The sequence below is a fragment of the Hippopotamus amphibius genome, chromosome 5, assembly GCF_030028045.1.
Source record: "Hippopotamus amphibius kiboko isolate mHipAmp2 chromosome 5, mHipAmp2.hap2, whole genome shotgun sequence".
Taxonomy (NCBI): Eukaryota; Metazoa; Chordata; class Mammalia; order Artiodactyla; family Hippopotamidae; genus Hippopotamus; species Hippopotamus amphibius.
This window is the reverse complement of record NC_080190.1, coordinates 158,629,106-158,649,045: the sequence shown is the minus strand read 5'-3', so window position 1 is coordinate 158,649,045 and position 19,940 is coordinate 158,629,106. Positions and strand designations below refer to the sequence as shown.

Below are 19,940 nucleotides of genomic sequence, written 5' to 3'. Positions count from 1 at the left end.
GAATCCTCAGAGCCAATCTTACTCCCTGTCAGAAGGCAGTCAACAGTTGCCCAAAGTGCAGGCCCAACCCTCGGCAGCCGTGCAGCCTCTCAGCCACCCATCAGGGAGTGGAGAGCCAGAGTCCCATCAGCCTGTAAGCACTTATTTTCCCTTCAAATCATATGTATAACCAGGCTTTCTCATGGGCCTCATATTACTCACCAGTGACTTGTTGTACTGGACCCTCCACAATTCTCCGATCTGAAAATGTCACCATCAGGCATTACTTCCAAGCAGGGAAATTTTTCCCTAGAAAATGTTCGTTACAATATTTGCAACTAAGGTGAAAATGTAATCTAGGAACTCAGTTTCCCTTCCCAACAGTTGCCCCTTGACAGTGCCCTGGAACAGAGGACGTGATCCTACACTATGCCCCTGTGACACTGTAGAAAATATTAGTGGAATTTAACATGTGCATAAGGAATGAATATGCTCTAAGACTCTGTTTCTAGATAAGTAAATGCAAAACCCTTTTAAAGGACAAATTATTGCATTAGAAAATGACTTGAAAATGTACAAACTTAAAATTATGATGCTTATAGTTTCAAAGCAACTACAAAACTAAAAACAAATTGGCAAACTAAATGCTAGTAAAATACAAGTCTATGATGTGCAAAAGCATGTTATTGATTTATTGTAATAGATAATGTTATTTTGCTGAGATTAAATGCTGTGCTCAATGTAAAAATAGCATGGATTGCTATAATGTAGTTTTTCTGAGTTGCAGCACATCTAAAATATGATGTGGTGTGTGACTTCTTAGTTTTCCTATCACGTTTCTCTATCCAAACTACTGAGCAACTTTTGTTTGTAAGACTCCCTGTAAGACAATTGGGCCTTCTCTTGGCTAAAATGCAGGCTTTTTATACTAAACTTCTCTCTGCTCTCTGTTTTTTTGTTTTGTTTTGTTTTGTTTTGTTTTATCATGAGCTTGTAACAATTAAAGTACAGCTATTTGGCATGCTTTGTAGATAGAAACACAAATGCAGGCATTGAAATCATGTGCTAGCCTCTATTCATTCTGATGACCCAGTATGTTTTATGTTAGGGTTTATACATTAGTTATTATCAGCACTAAAGAAGCTTATAAAAAGTCTACTAGGAAAGTTGAATCCCCCAAAATATGTCCACAAACCAGGGTCCACAGATAACTGTTTGACAAATACTGCTCTAAAGCCAATAGGATGTTGGCCAGGAAATGACATTTTCCAAGGTACTCTGATATGGAATCCTAGCCAATTCTGAAAACTGAAAATTACTTTTTTGCTCTGTGTTTTATTCCAATCCATCATTAATGATGTTTTTGAACTCAAGACATAGTGTTTCTGCCTAACCTATTTGGAGCAGTAATAACTGATACTGGGATACTCTCATTTGCTAAAACACACAGTGTTCAGAGTTTGCTTAGCCTGGAGGCCAGGTCCCTGTGCTCCGTGAGCTTTGTGCAGAGACAGAAAAATAGATCCACAGAAAAATGCTTAGGGTCAGCCAGATGACTCTTCCATTCTTTTGTGTGAGTTGTTTTCAAGAGAATCACCGTTTGGAGCAAAATAGAATATTGAGGCAAAGAGTGAGATGATTTTGCCATGAGAGTGTGGCTGTAGGGGCAGAGTCATAGGCAAGGAGCAAGATCTAGGGCCGCCATGGATAAATGTGGAAATAATCACAAACTCAAGAGGACTACTGATTTCCGGAAATTCTTTTCAAGACTAACGAACAGGCACGGGAAAGGACGGCTACCTTGTTACTCGCGGTGTGGACCCTGGGCTGGTAGCAACATCCACGTGGCCTGGGTGCTTTTAGATGTGCAGAATCTCAGGCTCACCCAGACCTGCTGAATCAGAATCTACACGTTAACAGATCCTCAAGTGATTCCCATGCACGTTACAGTCTGAGAAGCGCTGGACTGGGGAACAAGTTCTTAAACTTGGCTGGATGTCTGAGTCCCCTGGGGAGTTCTAAAAACCACTGATGCCTGAGTCCCACCCCTGAGAGAGTCTGAATGAATTGGTCTGGTGGTTGGCCTGGACGTTGGGAGTTCTAAATGTTCCCCAGGTGATGCTGATGAGAACGAGTGACCTGTACACCGCAATCCCAAGACCAGCTCAGCACACCACTGAGGAATAAAGTGTCATCATGAGTGCCGTGAATGAAAACCAACTTGTAAATGTCAGAACATCTGCTCAGCGATCTGCCACAGTGTTTGTCAACATGCCACGTTTATGACTCACTTGTGCTAATATTTAGCCAATACAAACATTGTCCAAAATGGAGACGAGTTTGGGACTAATAGCAGGTGTTTGGAACCAGGCAAGTTCAGATGAAGGTGGATCGGGAGACACCTGGGAGCTACGTGACAGGTGGGGTCTAGGTCCAGATTCCTGAGAAAAGAAGGGAGGCGCTAGAGACAGTGAGAATGTGATTGGGAATTTGAGACAAAAGTAAGTACGGCTTTAACCAAGAGTGTTCATTAAACTGTGATCCCCAAACTCAAAGAATCACAGTGAACCCCAAGCAGAAACCAGCCTAGACCATGCAGTAATCTCTCTCCTATCAGGAAATCTTTTGTCCCAGAAAGTTAGTTCTTCAGATCACCACCATCCACAAGAAGAAACAAAACTGGCCTCTGGTGTCAAAAACATGCACTAAAGCATACCTTCTTTTTTTGTTTGTTTGTTAAAGATTTATTTATTATTTTATTTATTTATGACTGTGTTGGGTCTTCGTTGCTGCGTGGGCTTTTCTCTAGTTGGGGCAAGCAGGGGCTACACTTCACTGCGGTGCATGGGCTTCTCAGTGCCGTGGCTTCTCTTGTTGCAGAGCACCGGCTCTAGGTGTGCGGGCTTCAGTAGTTGTGGCACATGGGCTCAGTAGTTGTGGCCTGCGGGCTCTAGAGCGCAGGGTCAGTAGTTGTGGCACACGGGCTTAGTTGCTCCGAGGCATGTGGGATCTTCCCAGACCAAGGCTCGAACCCATGTCCCCTGCATTGGCAGGTGGATTCTTAACCAGTGCACCACCAGGGAAGTCCCTAAAGCATACCTTCTTTATTTAATGACAACTTGGCCACTTAAAATCTAGCTACATTTTAGGCACAGTTACACAATCTTGGCTTTGGAGGTTTCTTGGCTATCATAGATTAAAAGCAATCATTTTAAAGAGGTGGGGGAGAAAAGGCTGGCAAGGACAACACGCTGACAGAAGGAAAAACATGCAAACTGAAAACTTGACCCAAGGACTCTGAAGCTGTAGAAGCCTGGAGTCACTTCATGTAAGTGATGGATTCCAGCGCATCCCAGTGTACCCGGGCATCTCTGCTGTAGAGCACAGCAGCATAAACCCTAACTCCCAGCAGTGGTGGCCGTCACGGGAGGTGTGAGGGGGCTTCTGACATGATGATGCAAACATTTTTCAAGTGCCGGCTAGACTGTGAGCAGGTCTGAGAGCTGTAGTCCCTGAAAATTTGAGCCCTTCGCTCTACAAAGCACTCCACGTACATGTGTCATTTAGTCCTCACAGCAGTTCTATGAGGGAAGTACTGTTATTATTACTCCCCTTTTAAAAAATGTGGAAAGGGGAGCAAAGAGAGGTTAGGTAATTTGTCCAAGGTTGTATATCTAGTAAGAGGTGAAGCATGAATTAGGGTTTGGGTAGAAATTCTTCACACTATGTCTTGGGCTCATAGTCTACCAACTAGAAGCTCACCTACTGGCATTTCTACAACTATGGAACTGGATTATCACCTCATCATCTCTTTACCTCCGTCCCTGAGCTTCCCCCTTCTCCGCTCACCCCGACGCTGGATTAGATGCTTTTCCCTAGTGCCTCCATAATGCACTGTGGGTAACACCATCACTCCTCTCCCAGGTGGTTTTAGAACCACTTATACATCTGCCCCACACGGCACTGATGACTCCCCGGGGATATGACTGTGTCTCATTCCTCTTAGCATCCCCAGTACCGACACAATGACTGGCACATGGCAAATGCTCAATAAAAGTTCAGTGAATCCATCAATTCATCACGTTTTCTAAATGAGCCTTAATAAAACCCATGTTTTGCTCAGTTGGAGTCCAAACCCTATGACCAATCATACCCCAAGACCAGTGTGTGGGTGAGGGCCCGGCATCTGAATTTTTTAAAACTCCCTAGGTGATGCTAATGTAGAAGCATTGGTCTACTATCTACTGAATCAGAAACTCTGGGGGTCAAGCCCAGCAATTGCCACTGAAAAAGCCCTCCAGGAGACTCTGATGTTCGCTATTGTTTGAGAATCAGTGTTGAAGCAAAAGCCTCTCAACAGGTCTCGCTAGAGCTGTGCCCTCACTCTGACCATGAGCCACCCCCACCACTCAGCCTGCCCAGATGCCCTGACCACGGCATTTCAAGCCTTCTCAGCCCCATGCCCTCCTTCCAGGCCTCTTAACACCAAATGCAACTCAGAGAACTACCCTGTTCTGCTCCCTCCTCCCCGAGCCAGGCTGCTCTCTCTCCCACCTCCCATCTTAGAGCTGCACAGTGAACTGGCAGCAGGGAGGCAGGAAGCCACTCTCCATCCCCTCGGCCAGCTCAGCATATTCTTTTAAAGAAACTACCAGAATCCAGGTACGGTTTGAGGCTCTGGAGATAAAAAGAGGAATAAGATAAACGACCACAGTCTATGCCCTCAAAATAGCTCACAGTCTGGTCAGGGAGGCAAACAAATAAATAATTGTAATGACGTGTGATGGATACACTAATAGAAACGTGTCCATCATAACAAAGTTCAGAAGTTGGACAGAGGAGGGAGTGATGCCCTGTGGGAGAAGTGAGTAGAAGAGGGTTTCTAGAGTGGAGAAAGGCATTCTTTGTAATGTAGGAGCACAGAGAGGTCCAGGAAGGCCGCTGTTGCTGGCAAGTCAAGCTCTAGCCCTGCCAAAGTGCTCAGCACATTGTACAGCAATTGCCCAGGCAGCTGCTACCCTGTCCCCAGTCTGTGAGCTTCTGCGGGGCAGACACTGTGTCTTACTCGTTGCTGTAGCCCTTGGGGCTTGACACATAACAGGCGCTCCATACATATTTTTGATAGAGAGATCAATGAACAGGGAACAGAGACAGGAGACAAGACCAGACAGGTGCACAGGGGTGAGACCCGAAGGCTCTTGCATGCCATGCAAAGTGTATCGGTTTCCTAGGACTGCTGTGCAAACTACCACAAACTGGGGAGCTTCAAACAATGGAAATTTATTCTCTCCAACTTCTGGAGTCCAGGAAGTTTGAAATCAAGGTGTTAGCAGGGCCACATTCCCTCCAAAGGCTCTAGGGAATATCCTTTCTTGCCTCTTTCAGATTCTGGTGGCTCTGGGGCATTGCATTCCTTGGCTCCCGGCAGGATAACCCTAATCTCTGGCTCCATCTTCACACTGCCTTCTCCCCATGTGTGTCTCTATGTTTTCTCCTCTTCTTATGAGGACACCAGTCATTGGATTTAGGACACTCCCTAAGTCCAGAACAAGCTCATCTTGAGATCCTTAACTAATTACATCTGCAAAGGCTCTGTTTCCAAATAAGGTCACATTCTGAGGTTCTGAGGAGACATGAATTTGGATGACAGTATTGAACCCACTACACCAAGGAAATTGGGTTTTACTGTCTTAAGCCAGCAGTGGTTTTTAAACTTTGCACAGCAGATTCCTTTGGAAGGCTTGTTTAAACAGAGAGATGTGCCCCATCAGCAGTGTCTGAATCAGTAGACGCTCTATGGCGGGGCCTGAGAATCTGCATTTCTGACAAGTTCCCTGGGGATACTTATGCTGCCAGCCTAGGCACCACACTTTGAGAATCACTACCTTAGACAATAGACAAGCCCCAACTGATCTCAGACGAGAGAATGACAAGGGGAGCACTGCACTTTGGATGGACTCTGCTGGAAGCTGGTGGAGAAAGGCCTGGGGAGAAACATGCCCAAAGGCAAGTAAAGCCCTTGAAAGGCAGTGGCCCTGGAGAAAGATGATGAACCCTGCCCCCAACTAAAACAGTGACATTGGACTTGGAGAGAAGAGGACAGACTGGAGGGTCAAATCCACATAACTTGCAGACTGACAGGATATGGGAGGTGTGGGACAAAACGACTACAGAGGGACGCCCAGGTGCCTGGCTTGTACACGCAGGTGGATGACGGTGACGCATGGGGGGGCTGAGGCAAAGTCTGCAAGGTGAGAGGATGAGTTTGGTTTGGGGATCTGTTGGGTCTGACATTTCTGTGGTCCACCTGGGGATAATGCCTCGCAGGTAGCTCGATCTGAAACTCAAGAGATGTCTGGGATTGAGGTAATCTGTGGGTATAAATTCAATTTTTTTTTTGGTTGGTTGGTTTCTAATTTAGTATGTATTTGTTTGCAGTCTGGTAAGACTAACAGTGGCTTAAATAGCAAAGACCTTAAATGATTAACCCTAACAGGAGGTCTGGTTCAGCAGTTCAGTCACATCGTTAAGGACCCAAGCTATGTCTGCCTTTCCATTCTGCCACCCTTGAGGTACAGACAACATCTCCCCACATGGATGCAAGACGATGGCCGTGTGTGTTCGAGTTAGTGATCTCGCATGATAGGGTCACAAGCAGGAAGGAAGGGGATAGAGAAAAAAGTGTCTTTCTCCTCCTGTACCAGTACCCTAGCAGTGAGGAAAATCTTTTGGGGAGCGCTCCAGGCAGACATCCCTTTCAATCTCATTGGCCAGAATTGGTCAAAAGCCCATCCTAGACCAATCACTGGCCAAGGTGAAGAGGCTAGTGATGGATCATGATTCATCCACAGGGCTGGGGAAATCATCTTGTCAGCTCGTCTTCTTCCCACCCCGCCCCCAACCCTTCCCCACTCTCTCTCTCTTCTCCTATGTCTTGGCCGCATTCTCTCCTGCCGAAAATGAACTTTTTCTTTTCAATGGTGGGGGAGGCAAAAGGAATTGATGATAGGGAGGCCTGGCCACAGAGAGTTCGGGCACCACAGAGACCCCCACGGTCTCACATAGCTCCGAATCAACTACCTCAAGGAAAAGAGTTTTCTCTAAGCACCTATACATACGTCAGGGAAAATTCTGATTGGCTCAGGTATGTACCTACTTCTTGGACTATCACTGTGGCCAAGGTTGGCCTTGCCCATCTTTAGGGATGGGGGACATGGCTTTATGAGTATTGCTTTCTTATAACTCTTGTTTTTACTAACACCATCACCACTACTACTACTGCTATTGGATGGACTGAAATAGAAACAGAATGAAGACTTGAAGATCAGATGGGAAGGCAGTAAAATAATTCATCCTTCTGGTGATGGGGATTTGGATTGTGGTGGGAATGAAACGAAAGATAAAAATGTTACAAAGAATTTTAGGACGAGGACCAAAAATTGAAATATCTTTAGAGAAGGCTTCATGGAAATGCTAAGGCACAATCTAAGCTGCAACATAATCATGGGATTTAAACAGTCTAAGAAACGTGGAAATAACACACACGAAATTCTTTTACTTGTAAAACATGGGCCAGCTTTCCTTTTACTGCTTTGAACACCCAAATATTCTCTTTTAAAAAAATAAAAATTATACAATTAGAAATTAAAAAAAAGAATTTTAAACAAACAATAAGTTGGGATCCAATGCATGTTTCAGCTCTCTTACTTGGAAAAAGAATAACATTCATTGTTTTGATTCCAGAGGAGACAAAAACTTGCTCAAAGCAAATTTAGCTCTTTTGCCTTGTTTCCTTTTCAGCAAATCTGAACTTGTTCACAAACTGCTGGTTATGCCCTACTACACAGCACTACTCAGTGCTGTAATGGCTCAGCTCAGCCCCCAATATTTTCACTTTTCAATTCCATCTGCCCACTTACCATTGACTCTGGAGGATCCCAGAGTACATTAGTTTCCTTTTTTCCTGTAAGCAATGAATCCCAAGTTCATACTTTCATTGAATTGGAAAAAACAAACAAACAAAAAAAAAACCCAACAGCCTTTGGCAACAGAAGAAGGAAATGGATCATTCTTTTCTGATGAGAGAAGTGCTTCATTTTTCATAACTCTTGAAGGCATGGTTCCTTTCACAGTTGAGAAATAGCTGTCTTCTCCCCATCACCACCTTATCCCCCAAGTGCACTTTAGTTGAGGCAATACAACAGTCATTGGATATCTGGAGGTTTAACACTCTTCAGAGGCCTCTAACTCCCCAAGCAATCTGCAGACAACCTCAAAGCAGACATTTTCCCCAGGACACAAAATCTGGTTTTGAGACAATGCATGTTATTCTGCCTCTGGTAGAAGCTGAGTTGTCCAGCCCAACACAGTACTGAAGGGCCCCAAAGAAGGAGACAACTGGGGCTGCCAGTCGAGGCTGTGATGCAGACAGAGAGGCAGGGGCTCATAACAGGCTTCTCCCTCTGAACCAACTTAAACTCTTCCTCCTAGTTACCTCTTTCAGGTTTGTCATCTGGAGTCCTTTAAAATCAAATCAAAGAGAGAAAGACACCACGGTCCACTTCTAAACCTCCCTTTCAGGTAACCACAGCAATGCATCCATTGTGACTGGGGACCTTGCTTTAGTCAATACCTATGTGCCATTTACCACCAGAAGCTCAGCCTTCTCAACACCTTAAAGTAACATGTTGACAGAAGTGTTACAGCTATGAGATCAGGGCTGTAGACCCTTCACATATCAGATCGTAGCACCATTGACACTCGGAACCAGATAATTCTTTACTGTGAGGGGCTGTTCTGTGCCCTGTAGGATGCGTAGCAGAATATCTGGCCTCTATGGCTAGATATCACTAACCCTCCCTTATTTGTGACAACCAAAAATGTCTCTAGATGTTGCCAAATGTCCCCAAATCACTCCTTGTTCGTTGAGAATCACTTCATGAGACACAGACCTTAAATGGCAAAGCAAGGCTAGTGGACAGTAGACGTCCCTCTAAGGTCTTTATCTGGCTGAATTTTCAGCAGCGATCATGCCTTCCTGCCCCTGGCTCACACTCCCCTTCACGCTGCTGATCGCCTCTCTTATCACCGGGTAAAAGCCAGCTCACCTTGGAGCTTGACCCTTGTCCTCCTGTTGATGACAATGGCAGCCGAGAGGCAGGGGCTCTCCCCAAAAGGCTGTCAGCTCATTCGTTAAGTTCTGATGACCAGAATGCAAAGGGCCTGCCTGCAGAAATACCCAGTATCAAGGCTGCCGAGCTATCAGTTTTCCTGCCTAGATGAGCCGTGCTCATGTGGAAAGACATCGACTGAAATAATCCTGAGTCGATTTGCTCACCTCTCCACTGGCTGTAGCCCCCAAAAGGGCTGCCCGCAATCAATCTCCCTATACCAGGGCTCAGGGCACGGTAGGCCCATCACACTGTTTACGTTTCTTAGCATATTGCCAGCACCTTTGGGAACAATGGCGCCCACCACCTTGAAGAGTCTTAAGTTCACATCTCCTTAAGGTCAGTTCTCAACCCCATAGTCACCTTTGATGGTAAATATCACATCGACATATATAACCCAGACAGCATAGCCTAAGGAAGCGTGCCTTTCAAAAAAAATGACCTAACTATACCAATCTTTATTAGGAGGTGTTCTTAAAATGTCAACATGTAAATAACCCCCAATATAGGAGAAAGACCATTTTTTTTTAATGATCTTCCTAAAGATCTAAATCTAAAAAGTTTCACTTATTTTTCAGAACACACAGCATATGTAAGTATATCATATTGAGATCTGATCCTAGGGGATGTTTTTCTATTTTCAGCCTTGTTTGACAAATGATGCAAATATTTGTACCCATTTAGAATGAAGGCCAAACTTTAATAGTCATACCTGTCACTTTAAAACTTTATCTCTGAATGGAGGAATCAACAGCAATGAAAACCTCCCTGCATTCTCAACACCTCTCAAAAGTCTCCTAACACACTCCTAGCTATCTTGTCTACATCCTTGGCTAATAGACTTCAAAAGCTGATCCAAGTGGGAAGGGGATCTAAGAACCAAGGAATCAGTTTTGCTATTAGTGTGACCGTGGCAAGTTCTAATTAAAATGGAGGAATAGCAACAGGGTGAAATTACCAAATATTCTTGTAAGATTGAAACTGCTTAAATATACCCAACAGAGTACACTGCAATATTTTTTTTCTATTTAATAGTTTAACTTTTTGCTCTGACAAGCATTTAAGTGGGTTTTGATTTAAAACCAAGAAAAGCAAAACTTTTAATCAAATTTATTGTTTCAAGGAAACCATGCCCAAAAAGCAATCAACTTAATGAAACAATATGCCACTAATCACCCAAGATTCATGTTTAAAGATGTGAAGGACCCCTCTGTTGTGTTTCAAATTGCCCATCAGTGTCTACTAAACATATTGTGGAAATGTCACCAGGATATTTTCTGGCTCTGAATTCATCAACTTTAAACAGTACAATACTTTGCATTCATGCTAACTGGTTTCAAAGTACAAATAAGTGACCAGTTAGAGGTAAAATAACATTGTCCTGAGAGAGAGAGGAGTCCAGTTTTTTCCATAAGCAACTAAGTGACCTTGGGCAGATGACTTAACCACCAAGCCTCAGTTTATCTGAAAAATGAGGGAATTGGATGCATCAATAACGTTTCCCAGACTTCAGACTTAAGTGTGACCTTCTTGAATGTTGCCAAATACATGTGCCACATGTCCTACTAATAGTTCTAGTAACTATTTTCTTTAAATCCACTCATCTTTTTGACATAAATATATCTTAAAAAGAAACTTTGTATTAGTACCATAAATGGAAAACCAGTATCAGTTGATATAAATACAGAAAGTGAATCTATTAAATTCGAACTAAATACTAGCCAGCCAAAAGTTCAGATTTTTTCACCTGTTTTCTGATAAAAAGATCTGTTTGCATGAAATAGAGATGTTCACAAAGTAACTATTTGAGGCTCTCAGGACCACACAATCTTTGTGGCAACTACTCAACTCTGCCATTGTAGTGTGGAAGCAACCATTGACCAAATGTATATGAGTGGGTTGGCTATGTTCCAATAAAACTTTATTTACAAAAACAAAATGATGGGCTGGATTTGGCCCCAGCCTACAATTTGCCAACCCCTGGATTGGAGGAGTGTGAAAAACATACTATTACCAGGCAAAGACTGACTACTCAGAAGACTCTAGAGAGAATTTTAAAAGGAACTCCTTTCCCAGCTGGAAATCCAATGGGCTTTAGTACCTTCAATGTTCCATGTCACCCACTTTGAAAAACCCTTGGTTGAATTTCTACCCTAAGAATCTATGATAAACCTCTTCCCTTTATCTTTTGCTCCTTGGATAAAGTCTAGCATTTCTTAAATATACATATTTAAGTTGTCTTTCTCATTCATCGGGATGTCAGTGAGAAAGTTCCTAATTTTTATCAGACCAATGGTTCTTTGAACTAAAGGCAAGATGCTTTAGGAAAGGGGGAACTGGAAGATTTGGGATCAGATGGGGTGAGAAGGAGGAAGAGTCCTGAGAGCCTGTTGGAGAAGGTCAGAAAAGTCAATCCCTCTCTGACTAGCTTATGAAATCTCTCTACCCAGCACACTCAGGTGGTTTTTTTTTGCAGCTTTATTGAGATACAATTGACATATAACATTATGTAAGTTTAAACTGTGCAATGTGTTGATTTGATACACTTATATGTTGCAAAATGATTACCAGCATAGCATTAGCTAACACCTGCAGCATGGCCCTTAGTTACCATTTCTTTTTTGTGGTGAGAACATTTAAGATACTGTCTTAGCAACTTTCAAGTATACAATATCAAATTATTTAACTATCATGACTATGCTGTACATTAGATTACCAGAACTTAATCATCTTATAACTGTAAGTTTGTACTCTTTGGCCAACCTCTCCCCCTTTCCCCTAGTCCCTGGTAACCACCATCCTAGTCTCTGTTTCTGAGTTCAGCTTTTTTAGATTCCACATATAAGTGATATCATACAGTAATTGTCTTTCTCTGACTTATTTCACCTAGAAGAATGTCCTCAAGGTCCATCAATGTTGTCACAAACACAGGATTTCCTTCTTTCTCGTGGCTGAATAATATTCCATTATATATAATATCCTCTATCTATCTATCTATCTATCTATCACCTATCATCTATCTATCTATCTATCTATCTATCTATCTATCTATCTATCTATCTATCATCTGTCTGTCTATCCACCACATCCTCTTTATCTATTCATCCATTGACAGACACATAAGTTGTTTCCATATCTTGGCTATTGTGAATGATGCTACAGTGAATCACATTGTCTTATTTTATCTTCCTGAGATTCTGCTGGGTACAGCAGGTATTAGTCCCCGTTTACAGAAAAGAAGCAGAAAATATGATTCCGTTCGACTCAGAAGGAGTATTGGGAGCAGAGTTTGACAGTAAGGCCTCTCCTGCACACAAACTTTGCCCCGGGAGAGGCTGTCCTGTTTGCCTTGCAAATAGTGATAACAGGCCTTCATTTTTCACTTCCTATTGTCTCATCATCAAGAACATTTATTGATCCCATGGTCATGCAAGTGGTCCTCAGCTTCCCCAGTCAGCAGACAAGTCACAAGTCTTGACTGGTGTTTCTACTAAAAACACAGCGTTCTAAAAGTTGAAATGAGCTTTTATACCATTAAATTTTTTTTAATAAATAGTTTTGACAGGGACAAAAAAATTGGTTGATGAGAAGTCAATAGTAGAGTTTCTTAATCCAGACTGTGTAAGTTTGAATTCCATCACTTACTAGCGGTGTGACCTCAGGCAATTAATTAACCTCTCTGTGCTTTGGTTTCTTCAACTGCCAAATAGGAGGTAATAATACCTACTTCACAGGGTTGTTGTGAGGACTGAGTGAGTATACATAAATTGTTTGGACCAGTGCCTGGCACGTAGTAAGTGCGTTATATTCAGCTCTCATCCTCAATTTGAAGTGTTTCTCCCATAAATTTCTCTTAAACTTGTAGCTCCTGTTACTACTTCTCTACAAGTACAAAATGGTTTCTGATTTAGGACAAAATTATGTAATCAGCTATTTTAAAGTTGCCACACAAGGTACCATGTCAGAGGCTCATTCAACACTCAGCAGGAATCAGGTCAAGATGGAAAGAAGTAATGAAAATAACATTGAGCCCTCACCACATGCCCAACATCCTGCTAAGCGCTTTTGATCGATATCCTTATAACAACACACAAGAGAGAGATACTATTATAACCATCTTTCAGATGGGAAAACAGAGACTTAGAAAGAATAAGGAGAGAAATAGCATCACACCAGGTTCAAGGGCAGATATCTTGGTGCAGGTGGTTTACCTATGTGATCAGAAAGAAGTCTCTCTCCCAAACTGAACCTCAGTTTCCCCAACTCAATACAAGGCCCGTTTAGCACTAAGGGCCAACATTAACTCAAGTACCATTAACTAGCATGGTGATGGTCATTGCTAAAGCTGAGGAGAATGCAGGCGTGTCTGAGGCTCTCTCCAGCACAGCCTTCATTTTGCTCCTGTTTAATAAGCCCAGGTCTTCGCCTAGTTCTAATCCTGGCCTCATTTCTAGTCTCCCCAGTCCCCTCCTGATTCCGTGTCAGCTCAAACAGCAGCCCTCTTTAGATAAGTGTACGGCAAGCCCTCTGCCCTCTGCTCCCTGCTCCCCGGCACTTCCTCAGAGACTTCCTGTCTCAGAGTCTGAATACCAAGCAACCACTTTCAAATATTTACTAAGCAGACCGCAGCCAGACAAGGCTTCTGGGGACCTGCACTGGAAAGAGTAAACAATCCAAATGCCACTCCCATTACATTTTGATAATATTTCAGAGTTTACAAATGACCCTTACATCCTTATGTCAGCCAGCATCCCACCTCCTACGTGCCAGCAACCTTGTGCTTACTGTAATCCGGCACTGTGCTACTGCATCCCGGACACGATTGCATCCAAACTTAATGCTACCCATGAGCTAGTGCACCTCCACTGTGAAGATGAGACAACAAAGGCTCTGAGAGATGAGTCAGCTTGCCCACGGTCCTACGACCAGCAAGGGGCAAAGCATCACTGAACACAATAGGTCTGACTCCCAAGTCCACATTGTGTATTTTTGTCACATTTAGATCAATCATGTTTGTTCTGCAGACGCGCTGTGACAGGTCATAGTAACCACACACGTACACAGACCCAGAAAGCATCATGCTGTAATCTCTCTCTGGAATATCCTCTCCCCAACTTCCACCCCTCCTCTCCCCGCCTTTTTTTTTGCTTGCCTAACTCCTACTCATCTTTCAAGAATCAACACAAATGTCAACTTCTCCATACAAATTCCTCTTTCTCCTCTCAGCTCCTGGCAGCCAAAGTGCTTATCATATCATAACGCAATTGTCATTAAGCTATTTCCATGTTAATTTCCCTGAGGAGAGGGGCTACGATTCTCAGACAGAGTCCCCCCTCACCTGGGGTAGTGCTTGCCACACAGTAGATCTTCAATACTTGTTTGTTGAAGGAAGAGGAGGGAAGAAAAAAAAAGGAGGAGGAAGGAGAAAAGGGAAGAAGGAAAAGGAAAATGAGAAGGGAGGAGAGGAAGCAGGGGAAAAGAGAGGAACTATTCAGAGGATGGTCTAATTTTCCTGCTGTGTATTGCTTTTTAATGAATTCATGAGTCTCTCGTGAGACAGTATATTCTTATTTGCCAGTCTTGGTGTTATCCAAATAGAAGTTCAGGTCACCTGATCAGGTCACACCGACTGATGAGTAGGAGTGTATTTAAATATGGGTGTACTCAAGGCTGGATGACCCACCTGGAAAATTTTGGTTACTAGATAATGTATAGAGCAACCAATTTGTAAACCATGTCCCTCAGCTTACTTTTTTACACACTCCATCCCCAGAGTTTGTGGTGAGATGGAGGAAGATTTCTTAAAATACTCCCTTTCCATCATAAGAGTTAAGCCTTCTTTGAACTGCACTGGATCAGAAGCCTTTGGGCAGGTGTCTGTTCCTCCACTCCGGCTCTTCCTGCTGGGGGTATCAGAACTCGGTACAGAGCCACCCTTCCTCCTGAGCAGTCGATGTGCTAAAGCTGGCACATCCCTGAGTCATTTCGGAGTGGGTATCTTCAACATTCTTTCGGTCCAGGTGACACTACTTCCTAGGCTTCTAGAATTTCAGTTTATTTTCTCTGCATCCTCCCTCCAGTAAAAACATGGATCATTCATTTCCTTGTTTTAAAAACAAGAACATGAGAATACAGAAAAGTGACAGGTAGCCATGCTAGAAGAAAGGAAAAAAAAAGCTCCCAACACAGTCATGCCCCATGCAGTGCACTTTGTAGAGTTAGGAGTATTTGTTTGTTTTCTTTTGAACCTGACACACCAGCACAATGGCGGGCACTGCACCTGCCTTGTATCTCAACAGGACCCTCACACCGCGGGGTGAGAATTATCACACTGGCCAGAATGTGGTGTTGCGGTGTCAGCCCAGATCACCTGTACTCCACACAGCCTGAATTTTTAACCATGTTACTGCCTTGGGTGAAATGCATGTCTGGATCCGAACTGCAGGTGATGAATGAAAAATTGATCCTTAGAGTGCCATTTACAAGGTGAAAACCCCTCAAGCAGGAAAGGGTTTAGAATATTCTGGAAAGGTCATTGCTGATCTGCCTTCAACAAATATTGTTTACATTTATTGAGCAAGTGCCCTCTGCTAGGCTTCATTTTGGATGCTTTGCATGAATGACTTCATTGAAACTCTCACAAGAGACCTACGAGGTAGGTGATATTATTATCCGCATTTCGCCATGAGGAAATCACAGCACAGAGAGATTCCCAAACTTGCCCAAGGTCACAAAAGTAATAAGCAGTCCTGCCGGGATTCATCTAGTCTGATTAGAAACCTGTTTTTTTGGTTTTTGTTTTTGTTTTTTGGCTGCGTTGGGTCACTGTTGCTGTACACTGGTTTCTCTCTAGTTGTGGAAAGTGGGGGCTACTCTTCATTGTGGTGTGTGGGCTCCTCATTGCGGTGGCTTCTCTTGTTGTGAAGCATGGGCTCTAGGCGCATGGGCTTCAGTTGTTGTGACACACAGCCTTAGTTGCTCCACGGCATGTGGGATCTTCCTGGACCAGGGCTCAAACCCATGTCCCCTGCATTGGCAGGTGGATTCTTAACCACTGTGCCACTAAGGAAGTCCTGAAACCTATGTTCTTAAAGTTGACTGTTATATCCTCGGTGGTTACCTATTAAAAACATGATCTTGTCTGGGGCATTGCAAGTTAGAGAATAGATGGATGGGTAGACAGACGATAGGTAGATAGATAGATAGATAGGTAGATAGAGGGACTTCCCTGGTGGCGCAGTGGCTGAGAATCCATCTGCCAATGCAGGGGACACAGGTTCATTCCCTGGGCATGGAAGATCCCACATGCCATGGAGCAACTAAGCCCCTGGGCCACAACTACTGAGCCTGTACTCTCGAGCCCATGCTCTGCAACAAGGGAAGCCACTGCAAAGAGAAGCCTGTGCACTGCAACGAAGATGCAACATAGCCAATAAATAAATAAATAAATAAATAAATAAATTCATAAAAAAAGATAGGTAGATAGATAGATAATAGGATCTCATAATTTCAAGTTTGAAAGATGTCTATATATTTGTACATGTATACCTTCCAAACTTGTCCAATCAAAATATGCAGAATCGAAAACCTAAATATCACTGCAAGACAAAAATCAAGAGTTGGCCCAAAGCAACAGAGGCAGGACTAGCATGTCTGTGGCTCCTCTAAACATCTGGCACTGGAAATGTTATCTCAAGTAAGCCTCAGATCTCAGAAGGCAGACATTGCCCCCATTTTACAGATGAGGAAATGGTGGCTTAGAGTTTCAATGGCCCAAGTTCACATGGCTGCTGAGGGGTGGGACCACATTCAAACCTGGATCCACATGGGCTCAAACCCACACTCTGTAATCATTTTCATTAATATCTAACACTGTGCCTTTTTTATGTGTCTCCTGAGTGTCAGTGCAAATGCTGTTTAAAAAGAAAACAAAACAAATCAAAACAAAACAAAAGGAATGTCTCCCCACCTCTTCTATGTCCTGTAATTGAAAGCAGGTGGGATATCCATGTATCTGCCTCTGTCCTCACAACTCAACCCTCTGTCCCCACAACTCAACCCTCTGTCCCCATCCTGGAGTCCCTGCACCCCCATTTTGTGTCTGACTCACATTCCTGCAGAACTACTTTATGTGGAAGTTCTGCTCAGTGGCCTCAGTTTTCAAAAACAAAATCTCCTGGGACTTCCCTGGTGGTGCAGTGGTTACGAATCTGCCTGCCAATGCAGGGGACACGGGTTCGATCCCTGGGCCGGGAAGATCCCACGTGCCGCAGAGCAACTAAGCCTGTGAACCACAACTACTGAGCCCATGTGCCGCAGCTTCTGAAGCCTGCACGCCTAGAGCCTGCGCTCCTCAACAGGAGAAACCACCACAGTGAGAAGCCCGTGCACCAGGACGAAGAGCAGCCCCTGCTCTCTGCAGCTAGAGAAAGACCGCATGCAGCAACAAAGGCCCAATGCAGCCAATAAATATATAAATTTTATTAAAAAAACAAAAAAACCACAAAATCTCCTGATGGGCAAACAGGCCCGAGGCCCCAAAGTCAGCTGCCTGACCCACTAACAATGAACAATGGTGGTGGAATGTCCGTTCCATGTACATTCCTGAGAAGCTCGTTACCCAGCTCATCGGAACAAGCCAAGGACACCCCTTGCATCAACACTGGACATCGCTGATGAATGCGTGCATTGTAGATGCAGTCCCAGCCACGCCAAGGGGAAGATTCCTTCTACACAGACTGCTTTCTTTCTCTCTCTTTTTTAAAATCACATCACGTGATTTCTTCCCTCTAACGCTGAATATCCTGCTGTTACTAGGAACAAGATGGAATTCTCTTCTGATAAGGAAGGCTAACCAACACGGCTAAGAGTCATTCCTAGAAAGGGATGGTGACGTCAACCTGCCCTGCTGAGGGTCATTCTTTCGATATAGACTTTTACGCTGCATTATTCATAAAGCAAAAAAGGGAACAATTAAGTCTCAATATCATCTTTAATCCTAACATGTGGTTCAACACTCTCCCACTGCACACCCCCACCCCCAGACATAGCTATCATTTTGGACTAAAAGCCACTTATTTTTACTAATTTTTTGGCCTCGGATAAATAAAGCAGACATGTTCAGAGGGTCCTTTTCCCATCCCTCCACTCTTTTTTTTTTAAGGACTTTTATTGAGATAAAATTGACGTACAATAAACTGCATATATTTAGAGTGTACAATTTGATAATTTTTTTCTTATTAGTAACATATATTTGGCAATCACAAGCTGCCAATTCATCCCACCCTAACCCCAACCCCCCCCACCGCAGCTTTCCCCCCTTATGTCCATATGTTTGTTCTCTACATCTGTGTCTCTATCTCTGCCTTGCAAACCGGTTGATCTATACCATTTTTCTAGACTCTGCACATATGTGTTAATATGTGATATTTGTTTTTCTCTTTCTGACTCACTTCACTCTGTATGACAGTCTCTAGGTCCATCCATGCCTCTACAAATGTCTCAGTTTCATTCCTTTTCATGTCTGAGTAATATTCCATTGTATATACATACCACATCTTTATCCATTCATCTGTTGATGGGCATTTAGGTTGCTTCCATGTCCTTGCTATTGTAAATAGTACTGCAATGAACATTGGGGTGCATGTATCTTTTTGAATTATGGTTTTCCTCTGGGTATATGGCCAGAAGTGGGATTGCTGGTTCACACGGTAATTCCATTTTTAGTTTTTTAAGGAACCTCCATACTGTTCTCCATAGTAGATGTATCAATTTACATTCCCACCAACAGTGCAAAATGGTTCCCTTTTTTCCACACCCTCTCCAGCATTTATTATTTGTAGATTTTCTGATGATGCCCATTCTAACAGGTATGAGGTGGTACCTCATTGTAGTTTTGATTTGTATTTCTCTAATAATTAGTGATATTGAACTGCTTTTGATGTGCCTCTTGGCTATCTGTGTGTCCTCTTTGGAGAAATGCCTGCTTAAGTCTTCTGCTCATTTTTTGATTGGGTTGTTTGGGTTTTTTTAATATATTGAGCTGCATTAACTGTTTGTATATTTTGGAAATTAATCCATGGTCTGTTGATTCATTTGCAAATATTTTCTCACATTCTGAGGGTTGTCTTTTCATCTTGTTTATAGTTTCCTTTGCTGGGCAGAGGTTTTTAAGTTTCATTAGGTCCCACTTGTTTATTTTTGTTTTTATTTCCATTACTCTAGGAGGTGGGTCAAAAAAGATCTTGCTGTGATTTATGTCAAAGAGTGCTCTTCCTATGTTTCGCTCTAAGAGTTTTATAGTGTCTGCCCTTACATTTAGGTCTTTAATCCACTTTGAGTTTACCCATCCCTCCACTCTTAGAACTCTATGATATTTGTATCATGGAACCATCTTACTAAAACAGAGAGGGAATGTCATGTCATACCTGACAGTCAGTCCTGGTTCAAGCCCTGGCTCCAATTCAGCCGTTACCTGGCCAGGTGATCTTAAACAAGTCTCCTCACGGCTGCTGCAAGCCTTGGCAGCATCTTTGCACAAATGAGGAAAAAGTATCCCTCTAGGGGAGAAGCAGCCCTGCCAGCACAGGGCTCGGCAGGTGTAACCCCAGCTGGACCCAGCCCCCACTGCCCCTTGGCCAGGGCCCTCAGGCCAGGCATAACCTGAAGAGCCATTCACAGAGCCCTGGGTCTGTGTCAACCTGTCAGTTGTGAAGTGGGATAGATAACAAGTGTTCCACCAAATTCTTGCACGGATGAGGCTAAAATGACATACAGAATAGCTTACAAATC

General features: G+C 43.4%; 1 protein-coding gene across 4 annotated transcripts in view; it reads left to right on the top strand.

Annotated features, from left to right (window-relative positions):
* ANXA13 (annexin A13) overlaps positions 1 to 19,940 on the top strand; it is a 79,525-nt gene that overhangs the window by 24,321 nt on the left and 35,264 nt on the right. The window contains exon 2 of one of the 4 annotated variants that reach the window (XM_057735743.1): positions 11 to 133. The exons of the other annotated variants lie outside the window; for them this stretch is intronic. Within the exon in view, the coding sequence (XP_057591726.1) occupies positions 11 to 133 (123 nt within the window). The remainder of the gene's footprint in view (positions 1 to 10; positions 134 to 19,940) is intronic. 4 annotated transcript variants of the gene reach the window in all.